Source organism: Actinia tenebrosa, unplaced genomic scaffold (assembly GCF_029948245.1).
Source record: "Actinia tenebrosa isolate PJP-AT-01 unplaced genomic scaffold, QUT_ActTen_1.0 PGA_scaffold16__25_contigs__length_10494907, whole genome shotgun sequence".
In the NCBI taxonomy this organism is placed as follows: Eukaryota; Metazoa; Cnidaria; class Anthozoa; order Actiniaria; family Actiniidae; genus Actinia; species Actinia tenebrosa.
In genome coordinates this window covers 3,641,027-3,652,481 of record NW_028292576.1, presented here as the reverse complement: position 1 = coordinate 3,652,481, position 11,455 = coordinate 3,641,027, and the positions used below count along the sequence as shown (strand labels likewise).

The 11,455-nt window shown below is 37.7% G+C and overlaps 1 protein-coding gene and 1 long non-coding RNA gene across 6 annotated transcripts in view; one reads left to right on the top strand and one right to left on the bottom strand.

The window, feature by feature from the left end:
• Positions 1-787: 787 nt before the first annotated feature.
• The window catches only part of LOC116301040 (uncharacterized), a 66,212-nt gene continuing 55,544 nt past the window's right edge, over positions 788-11,455 (top strand). Inside the window, exons 1-3 of the long non-coding RNA XR_016119988.1 lie at positions 788-1,000; positions 4,105-4,170; positions 7,104-7,254. This is a non-coding gene — a long non-coding RNA (uncharacterized LOC116301040). The remainder of the gene's footprint in view (positions 1,001-4,104; positions 4,171-7,103; positions 7,255-11,455) is intronic.
• The window catches only part of LOC116301037 (uncharacterized), a 58,412-nt gene continuing 48,753 nt past the window's right edge, over positions 1,797-11,455 (bottom strand). For 4 of the 5 annotated variants that reach the window (XM_089031353.1, XM_089031355.1, XM_089031356.1 and 1 more), the window contains 8 exons: positions 10,789-10,806; positions 8,593-8,712; positions 7,309-7,422; positions 6,386-6,709; positions 5,505-5,643; positions 4,832-4,934; positions 4,574-4,717; positions 1,797-2,894 (listed from right to left, as the gene is read on the bottom strand). In XM_089031353.1, the coding sequence (XP_088887479.1) occupies positions 4,595-4,717; positions 4,832-4,934; positions 5,505-5,643; positions 6,386-6,709; positions 7,309-7,422; positions 8,593-8,712; positions 10,789-10,806 (941 nt within the window). In that variant the 3' untranslated portion in view covers positions 1,797-2,894; positions 4,574-4,594. The remainder of the gene's footprint in view (positions 2,895-4,573; positions 4,718-4,831; positions 4,935-5,504; positions 5,644-6,385; positions 6,710-7,308; positions 7,423-8,592; positions 8,713-10,788; positions 10,807-11,455) is intronic. The other variant, XM_089031354.1, reaches the window with a different exon arrangement.

The window sequence follows — 11,455 nt, the reverse complement described above, 5'->3', positions numbered from 1 at the left end:
TAATTCAGACCATGTGTCATTTTCTTGAGGATACGATTCTTTGTTTGAGTTGTATTCATATTCATGAGTCTACTCATGCACATCTGTTGAAGAAAGAAACTACTCTAGGGAATGACATGGTCTGTAATGAAAAACGAATTAAAATTTAAAAAATGAAAAATTTGAAATGAAAGAATAATAAAAAATAAAAAAAATTCAATGAAATAACGCCATATTTTGTGAAATAACTAGTGGCAACCCTTGGCCACCATAGAAGAGCGAGACAACAAATAGACAGTCAGCTAGGCAGAGATAAAGTGACAAAGAGAAGCATTAAGACTTGCCATCCATCATAATGATTTATTTTATTGTAACTTTATCAATAAGTTAACAAATAAATAAGGCTTTCTCAATTGATTTGAGTCTTTGACCTATGAATAAAGATTGACAGAATTTTTTTTTTTGAATCTTAAACAAAATCTATTTACATTGGTTTCCACCCCCTAAAACAATGTCTATACTACAATTGTAGGTATAGTAATAATACTTAATAGATAAGTAATCGTTAAAGAACTCTTGAGTTCCTAGTCACTCAATGGACATTTATAGAACAATGCTCTGTCAGCTATTCTCTTTAATTTACACACAACAGTATTCTTATGACACTAAAAACAGCTGTGCGGAGACTATATTCTCACTTTGGGACCTTCACGGCGGATGTCACGACACTACCGGAAGTACAATGTTTACCTAATTAGCATATGACCTTGCACACGTCCAAAGGAACAAAGGTAGGTTTTACAGTCTCTCTAAGCTTGAAATTATTTTCTAGTTTATGCACTTAAAAATGCCTCTGTATAACGACTGCTGGATGTTACGTGTTCTTTGATGTATAAACTCAATATCTGAGTAAATATTTAGGCTTTTTGTTACTTTAAAACTATATTTTGGAAGGTTTTGAAATTGGAGGACGACTACAGGCGCCGAACAAGACGATTTGCAACGCTACTAAAAGAACACGGTGAGATAAACATTTCCTTGTTTTATTAGTATGTAGCTTGCTGTAGAATTGATTCTTAGCTAACAAAAGGACATGTAAATACTTTTTTCCGTATAATACCTCTCAAGGATAATAGGGAATAGTGTATGTAAGAGTCTGTAAAAGTGGAATCTTTCTCGTCAACCAAGTCAAACTTGGCATATTCCGCGTCTTGGGGTAAATCAAAGTTTACCGATGTATTTAACCTCTGCAAATGCGTGTATATCCTTAAAAGCAAGCTAGTCTCTAATTTCAAAGAAAGACGCCATAAAGGAAAAGAAATTCATGGAGTTTTTGCTTTGCTTGCAAGACTAGTAAAATTTGGAACTTCGCGCTTGAACACGACTGTCTAGGCCAAGTACCTCTCTGCTAGTGCAGCCGCAGCTGGACTCTAATATTTACACTCATCCCAATAACGTTGTCATCGCCAAAGGCCAAAGGCAATAGGCAATAGGATAGGCGAAAAGCGAGAGAATATAGGGTATTCCAAGATCCAAGAATAGCTCGAAGGAGAGGTGTATACGTGGACAGATCTCGCTGAGCGTTCACGTATTGTCTAGGGCAGATCCCTTTGTACAATATCGGCTTTTAGAAATGACTTTCGTTAAGGAAACCTGTCCATATGTTCATGTAATATGTTATGGGATATTGTAATATACTTAGGACTAAATTTGTCCTCGATCGCGAATGGGCTATTGACTCATAGGCCATGTGGGCAAGAGGACTAATTGTTTTAGTCAAATCCGACTAGTAGGTCAAACACATAAATGCAAACAAGTTTTGAATGAAATTTAAATTCAATGTTTTGGTTTTCTAAGCCGGCACTTTTCGCTACTAGTAGGATAGTGCAGTTTTCGTATGACTGTGAAAAGCTCAGTGCCGTAAGCGTGACGTGCCGTGACCGTGATACTTTCTAGAATTTTAATAGGCTGAATTTTTTTCACGCGCAATATGACTGGTCTAAAAGTGCCGTGACCTTGGCTTGACCGTGTCCGCGCCATGTTTATGTCGTGTTCCGGGTATTTGATTGGATGGAAAGTAAATTATCGTGCAATGTGATTGGTCTGGCGTATCCCTTGCCGTGTCATGGCCGAGTTCGTGCCGTGAATTTTTCACAGTCATACGAAAACTGCACTATAACTTATAGCTTACTAGTACCTCATCCAATCAGAGCGCAGCATTGGTGATAGACTGCTAGTTGAATTCGACTACTAGATATTATGGGATACCTTGTAAGGATCAGACGCACATTTAAACTGTTGTTTGCAACGTTTCTGGCGATGTCATACGTAGTAACTTTGAATTTATTTAAAAGACACCGATTGGCGCGTTCTGTTCAACGGGGCACAGAAAAGTCGCATTTCATTGGCTAAAACATATCATGTGATTGCGCGGGACTTTACAAAAGTAGCCAATCAATCGCAAGTTGGACGCAAGCCGATGGACAAATAATGTGCAAACGCGCGCCCCTATCGATACCAGCTTTTGAGCTGAATTAGCTTAAATAAGGTCATTTTTCTTACTATTAAGATAAAGGGGTCAAGCGAGAGAACGTTATACACACAATAATTTTAAAATGTATGTATATTGATAATAGGAAGCAAATAAATAGTCATACTTAGTATATTGCACGATATTTCGTGTTTGTTTTTAGTTGTCAATACATGGCATTGTCTTGATGGTTAGCTCTAGTCAATATGAATTACGTTGTCATAGAAACATTATAGTTCTCTACTACCAAAGTACGGTCCCACGGTTGGGATTCCTGTATCATCATTGTCCATATTTGGATTATCGTCAGTCACTGTTGGTTAGCTGTCTATAGTTGTCGTCTGGTTGTCATGGTTACGTGAAGGTTTACAAAACATGTATCTGTCTTGATAAAGAAGAAAGATTGGTTAACAAATCGATATTTGATGCTAAAGTCGATATTTAATTGATTCAAAACAAAAGTTCAAAGGAATATTTTTTTAATTAAAACAAATTGTTAAATGAAATAAATAATTAATGTAAATTAGGAAATAATATGCAAATGTAGACTTTGTATTATGCATTTTTGTTTGACACCTAATTACTAGATTACAATATTTCAAAATGTTAATCTCTTAAAAATATATTATTCTTTTAAGTGTCTTAAAAATAATAATGATTAGAATATTAGATTTTCTATTTACCAATTTACAAAATTCTAGCTATACCTTCACGATTTATATAAAACGAGAAATTGAGCGGATTTGTCAAGTTATCCTTGACTATCGTTAATACTTCTTTAAAAACCAGTTTATCAGGTACTGGTGACGACGTCATCGTGCTTTAACAACTTGTCAATTTCGTATCACCCTTAAAATAGTTGTCATGCATTAACATTTATGCACGGAGGGCACTCGATCTGTTTTGATCGTTATTTTAGTTGGTTCATGTCCTTGCTATAGCTCACTCAATTTAATATATCTTTTGTCATGCATTAACATTATTTATGCGCAGAGGGCACTCGATCTGTTTTGATCGTTCTTTTAGATGGTTCATGTCCTTGCTATAGCTCACTTAATTTAATATATCTTTTGTCATGCATTAACATTATTTATGCACAGAGGGCACTCGATCTGTTTTGATCGTTCTTTTAGATGGTTCATGTCCTTGCTATAGCTCACTCAATTTAATATACCTTTTCAGCTTAGACGTAGACCACGTGTCATCCATTTTGGCTCACTAAATGGTATTGCAAATTTGAGAGACATTTGCATCTTTTTTCGGCCCTCGAGAATAAGATTCTAAGTTTTTTAAGCTACTCTACATCTATAAAAATGTGTCTAAGTTTACTGCTAAATTCTTTAGGTACATGTGACGTCTTAGCCGCCATGTTGGACGTCTTGAACAAAATATTTGGTTTTAGTGTATTTTGTCATGTCAACCAACATGGCGGCCATCTCTTTTGTACTGGTATCCTTATGGAAAGGGATGCACACCAGCTATTGTAAAATAGATAATACTGAAGGGAATGACACGTGGTCTGGAACTCGAAAAAAAATTGCTGAAGATGAAATGGTCAATAAACCAGGAATTAAAATTTCGCCTTCTCATTCAAGGTTCGTTACATCCTCCACTAGAGACCCTAGTGTTCTGCCTTACTAAGACAAACAAGTCAATATCAGGTATGTCCAAAGAACTCGTACAATGAGGCTAAATAATTATCGTATTGCTGACCAGAAATGCCAGCAATCTCGTACCCAGAGCCCACGTTCCTCTTGGACAGCACCGAAAAGTCCGATGATGCTGATCAAGAGAAACGTGGGCTCTGGGTACGAGATTAGAATACCACAAAAAATTGATGACGTTAAAATCGATTCTTAATCTTACTGTCTGAACATAAACTAGACTGCTAAACAACAAGTAATAGTTTAACTTCAGTTGTTACCATGGTTACCCCTGTTAGTAGTTATTTATATTTACCATTGGTACCCCTGTTAGTAGATGTATGTTCATTGCTAAGGATACCCCTGTCAGTAGTTATTGACATTTACCATGGGTACCCCTATTAGTAGTTTTCTTATTTACCTATATAATATCATCCAATCACTATGATTGCTTCGAGTTATCAACGAACAAAAGTCTCTCTGTTTTGCCGCCACCTCGCGTCTCGCTCAGCCATTCTTTACATGGGAAGTTGTAGAGCTTGCCGTTTTCATCTGTCACCGTTATCTAGGAAACACAATAAAACTTGTCAGCTACCAAATAAGGCTAACCCTGTCTATATGAGCCTGTCATCATGAAGCACAGCGGTAAGGGTCAACTTGATTGGCCCAAATTACTCACCTTCTTGAGGAACCAGCTTGGGTGTTTGCCTGAGTTGTCGTGAAGAATGCGAACTTTTTTTAGTTCTCCTAACTCTGGCAAGAGCAGAGTCTCGCTAACGGCACTGAAATCAGACACGAGAGAAGCAGTGGTTAAACAGGATATAATAGGGAAAAAAAACAGTAAAAACTTTATCGAACCATGAAACATTGCAACCTTTGGGATGATCTAAGTCAGGGCTTGGCTAACTCACAGATCAAACCCTGAAAGAACCTCTGGGCTGATCTAAGTCAGGACATGACTAACTCACAGATCAAACCCTGAAACAACCTCTGGGCTGATCTAAGTCATGGCGCAGCTAACTCACAGATCAAACCCTGAAACAACCTCATGGCTGATCTAAGTCACGGCACAGCTAACTCACAGATCAAACCCTGAAACAACCTCATGGCTGATCTAAGTCACGGCACAGCTAACTCACAGATCAAACCCTGAAACAACCTTTGGGCTGATCTAAGTCAGGGCATGGCTAACTCACAGATCGAACCCTTAAACCATCTCTGGGCTGATCTAAGTCAGGGCACGGCTAACTCACAGATCGAATTGATAGCTTGTTAGGTTTTAGGGAAATAGAAAACTGTAGAGGAGAGACCTGACAAAGGATCAGCAGAAGGGATTTGGACAGATGACTTACTCTTTTTTAGTAAATGTTTGTGCGCTCAGCTTTCTGAAGCCCGAGTCTCCTTTGTTTCCATACAGAGTGATGTAGACTTTAGCATCAGATTCAGCATTGTCCCTGTCTCCTGTGTAGACCTTGACTGTGTAGTTTGCCCCTGTATAGACAACATATTTATACGTTATGTTAGGGGTCGTTCAACAGATTGGAATATAGACCCCTTGCATTGAGTCCCGAGAGGAATTGTTCTGGGGGACAAAACAGTGAATTTGTTTTGCAAGAGAAAAGACGGCCTATTGTTTTGTCCCAAAATCTATAAAGATAGTGTTAGTATTCTTCCTAAGATTTAACGGTTCGTTACATACATCTCTCCATCCTTCATCGGTCTTTATTGCTGAGCCACACGGAAGACAGAGAACTCATTGAGGCTATGAGAACGGGTAACTTTTTTAAAAAACTTATCATTTTACATTGTATATGATGAGCCAGATTTAAAGGATGAAGCATACCAGCTGAGATGACCTTCAGAACAAACTCAAGGTCAAGCAATCAGAATTGAAAATTCAACATCCTATTTTGATTAGCATTACCATGGTTCTGCCAAGAGAACCATAATATAAACCCATTTTATTCTTCACAATTATCATAAATGCAACTAGTGAAACTCATCGTGGAATTCTAGTTTATTCAACACGAGAAATCTACATTGTTTTCAGCCCCTGCTACGAAAAGGCTAACCAAAACTATTTGACCCATAATACCTTTCGGGGAATGCAGTCAACTCGACTGGCAAGAGATGGCAGTCAAATAGAGCAGCTCTAATATGAAGACTGGTACGCGAGAATAAAGACATCTTTAAATGTTTCTACAAATAACACCGACTTATACTTATGACTTACCAAGGCCAAAAAAGTAGACCATATTGGTCGAGTTTCCTCCACAGTTTTCATCGTTATTACCATTACATCGTTTATTACACAACGACTCATCAGATCGTCCATATTTACCATACCCGTGCCCACAGTAACACTGGTTGGAATCTTGAAGCCCGAAGTACGAAAAGCCTTGCTCTTTTAGTGCGCATGCTCGCACACACTCCTCTTGGCTGACTGACTTGATGTCTGCTTTAGTTGGCATGTCGTGGCGACTTGGGTTGTCTGCGTAGCAACCGAGTCTCTGGAAGAGCAGGAGGACGTCTTCTTTTTTCTCTTCGCGCATTTGTTCTGTTGTAGAGAAAAAGATCAACTTAAAGTTTTGTTTGAGGAAAAGAAATAAAGAATATTCCTAATAGATTATTTTAGCAGAGGCGTAATGTTGCCGTTTCAGACTACAAGCCATTCTATACACCACTTGCATGTAACGTCAAAGCAGCTCAATTTGGAGGACAAAATATAAGAATTTCAATCTCCTGAGAATAGATATCCTATTGTCATGTCCTCCAAATTGAGCTGCATTCCAACGTGCTGCAAGGGGTCTTTTGGGAATAAGATTTTTTTTGAGTTGTATCCACTTTTCATGTACAACCGTACAAAGAAATGGTCCTCTAGGAAATGACATGTGGTCTGAAATGGAAAAACATTACATTCAATCAAAGTGATCTATGGTCCTTTATGTTAGGGAGCACTGTGAAAATCATATCCTGCAACGATAGAGTGCGCAAGGACACCCAGTACAGTATATAATACTCCGACCAACATAGCCATGTGAAAAAGATCCATATTCCAGGAATGATGCGAAAAGTTCCAGGCACCCGAAGAGTTGATATGAGGTAAGCGAATATCAAACTCCGGTTAAACTCTGGTTTAAAAACCTCGTTTCTTACCTATTACACCATTAGATGTGCTGTTTTTCTGGTATTTCTCACTTCCTTGTTTCTTTTCTGCTCGGGGAATCTTGGTTCTTTTGACGACTGGGTTCTCTGCATCTGGCTTTGATACTGAAGTCAAAAATCCATTACTTGCTACTACCACGTCATGTAGTATTTAGAAACAAATCGTACCGTACATTTGCTTCAAGATGCGCAACGAAAATAAACTTAAAGTAGTCATAGGTCTCCTCAATCAGGTGTTATTTTGTCTCTAAGTTATTTCACGATGCCATAATTCAGTCACTTGTAAAGGCAAATTTACACGGTACGATATCTTCTCACAACAGTCGAGCTCAACATGATGATGACACGCAAATCGACGTAAATCTACCATAAAACTTGCTTACGACTGTAAATAGCAGCTAAAACTTGGCGTAAGCATGTTGCGAACGACAGTTGTTAGGAAAAGGTTTACCGTGTAAATCGACTGTACAATTTGCATTACGACGGTAAACAGCAGCTAAAACTTGGCGTAAGCATGTTGTGCTCGACAGTTGTGAGGAAAAGGTGTACCGTGTAAATTGACTGTACAATTTGCTTACGACTGTAAATAGCAGCTAAAACTTGGCTTAAGCATGTTGCGCACGACAGTTGTGAGGAAAAGGTGTACCTTGTAAATCGACTGTACAATTTGCTTACGACTGTAAATAGCAGCTAAAACTTGGCTTAAGCATGTTGTGCTCGACAGTTGTGAGGAAAAGGTGTAGCTTGTAAATCGACTGTACAATTTGCTTACGACTGTAAATAGCAGCTAAAACTTGGCTTAAGCATGTTGTGCTCGACAGTTGTGAGGAAAAGGTGTACCTTGTAAATCGACTGTACAATTTGCTTGCGACTGTAAATAGCAGCTAAAACTTGGCGTAATCATGTTGCGCACGACAGTTGTGAGGAAATATCATAATATAACGGCCTTAACTACTGCTCATTAAATGGGACAATAGATCCCTTGCATTAATTAACAATGGACCTACTTTAGAATTGAAAAATACATGGAAACACAAAAAAAGCCAAAATTCCATCGAGAAAATTTTTTTTAGTACATTCATGTTAGTCTCACATCCAAGTTCTTTTTGAGAAGGGATCCATTTGGGGTCAAATCAAAAGAATACTTTTCTCTTATATTTTTTGATGATTATATTTTTCATTGTTTTGATCCCAATGTAGAGAGTCTAAATTCAAATTTCTTTGAAACCTCTCTTTCCTCCCGTCCCTTCCGCATGTCATTACAGTGTATTTTACCTTGACAATTACGGCCAGTAAAGTCCGACGAACACTTGCATCTATAGCCATCCAAACGCTTGGCGTCCTTTAGACATCTACCATCATTTTCACAAGGGTTGGGGTCACATTTTTTGGCACCTACGTAAAAAATAAAGACTTCTTTGAAACCACCAAACAGTTCTTTAAAAACCTTAGCTATTATTTAAACTAGCAATAATACGTATGACTCTTGACAGAAACAAGTGAAGGCCACACTTATTTGTCGCGTGGGGACTGGGAATAGCCACTTTGGGCAGACAGTCGTTGCAGCATCATATAGATTGCTATCAATAGACGTTACTTCCGGTAATAGCTCTTTTTTGATGGCTTGTAGAATCTTAGAGGTTGTTTTGATCTCTTGTTTTCTGGTTTGATGTCGTGAAAATATAGTCAAATACAATAGTTTGAGGACTTATTTTGACATGTTTTGATTTAGCATCCGCTAGTTGCCCCCCAGTCAACCGCTTGTTTGCCTTCCAGTCGACTCCAAAAAGTCACGTGATTGATAGTAAGCAATTGAACAGAGGTTATAGTATGCAATAAAGAGAAAATAGCGTATTAATTATAAATTAGTATTAGTATCAATAGTACTGAATAAACTGTTCCCAGGCATTATTTCAAATCAGGAAAGCACAATTTAACTTTTTGGATCAAGATTACTTAATGAATAATGAATACAGTAAAAACCCGCGTATAAGAACCTAAAATTTAAGAACCTGTTAGGCTAAAATTTCATTTTTAAGCACCCTTCACATAATAACCATTTTAGGCTAAAATCCTAAAACAGGTTCTTATTTTTAAAAAACAAACAAAAAAACAAAAATAGAATCAATCTTTTCAAAAAATATTTACAACACAGTCTGTACACAATAATGCTATAAACACTATAACTGTATAATGGTTACTGTAAAGAACATGTCCTCATTGAATAAAAAAAACAACTTAAAATGAAACTTAGATGAACCTTTGATTACCTAAGCCTCCAAGAATACTGTAATTGGACATTAAAGACCAGACTACAGTATTCAATAATACTACTTTATTTCTTGAACAAAAGTTAAACCTAATTAAGAACCTTAGTTAGCCTAATTTGACACTAAATACCATTTATATAAGAACCTGTTTAGGCTAACTTGAAAAAACCTAGGTTCTTATACGCGGGTTTTTACTGTATCGAACGTAAGCAACAAAAAAACGTTTTTCTAAAAAAGATTGTAAATGTTACGGGTTTGAATCCATGGAAAAAAATTGAGTGTGAAAAAAATCTAATTCGAAAAAATCTCATGTGAATACGGTGGGATTCGAACATCGACAGGAAATTTAAAAAAGAACACAACTTCGATTCAAATTTGCCATACCCCCGAGACATCCGCAGAGCTGAGGCGGCGTATGGACTTCGGACCTGACGGCGATTAAATCCTTCTGCTCTTGGGTGTACGAATTACGCAAGAAAATGTTCTAGCCGAAGCATCAGGGGAGAGACCAGCCGGCCCCCAGACCATATCGGCTAATCCCTTGCATCTCTGCCACGCACGGAATCGGTTAACATTTTGATGTTAAAAAGTCTAGTCTATTCGGTGCTTTGTTTTCACGGCTATTGTTGTACTAATTACTTGGAAACATGGCTCAGTGGAAAAAACTTGGGCTTCCAAGACACTGAGTCAAGCCCGGAAGGGAATAATTAGAACTTGGATGGGTGACCTAAACTTGTGCCTACTCAGCCTTTTATTTCTGATTTGCGAAACCCCAGAAAGAATAAGAAAAATGTTGTTTGAGCTCATGCCAGTTCCTAGACCCAGGGCAGCCTTGTTAAACGTAGGATAACTTGTTCTGTTCTTTGATTACTCTCAGAAATGAATTGTCCTTATAGACGGCATTAACCTATGTTATCCTACAATCTACAAGAAATATAATTGTCCTACAGTCTACTCAACCATTTATTTCTGGTTCATTTCTCTCTTTTTTTTTTTTTGTTTGTTTGTTTTTGTTTTGTTTCGTCCTAAAGATACTTGAATAGTTATAAAAGATAAGTCGTATTTGCTCGCAATTTGTCATTGTCAAGAACCGACCCCTGTCTACCCAAATGCTCTGCCCAGTCTCCCAGCGGCAAATTAGCACCCACTTTCCCATTTGTTTCTTTCAATGGGAATTTTTATCAAGGTTTAAAAATATTACCTGTTACAAAGTCTGAACCTGAAAAAAGATCAAAGAAATTGCATGAAACTTGGTTGAATTTACTCAACAGGTGCTTAGTATACATTAACGAAGGCCAACCAACCAAATTTTAAATCAAACAGGCCGTTTATATGATGGCACCATTTTACTTTCACTACCAAGATGCTTCGCGAATTTTCTTTCTTATTCAAATTTGTATTTCCTCATGAGAAAAGATGCTAATTAACTGAACAAAAAAAGTGTATAAGGGAGTCTGGTACTGGTAGTAAATCACGTTTTTGAATATCACAGGATGGTGATGGATTTTGGAGTTTAAACTGTTTCTTGTTCACTCCTGATCACACACAAATTCGAATAAAGTAAAATCAAGGGCGGATCCAGCCAAAATTTTAGGAAGGGGCTAATTGAGTTTAGGGGGGGGGGGGGGGGGGGGGGGGGTTAATAGACCTTATTCGTGGTGTGACAATGCTTTCCCAATTCAGCGTGACAAACCTCCAGGGGATTCATTTTCTTTTGTTTTTACTCTTCGAAAAATTCATGAGTATCCCAAAGGATACGAAAGGAATAACGATGATATCCCGACGAGTTTCAAAACAATAGCTCTTCATTCCCCTAGAGGTTTGTCACGCTGAATTGGGAAAACATTGTCACATCACGAATAAGATCT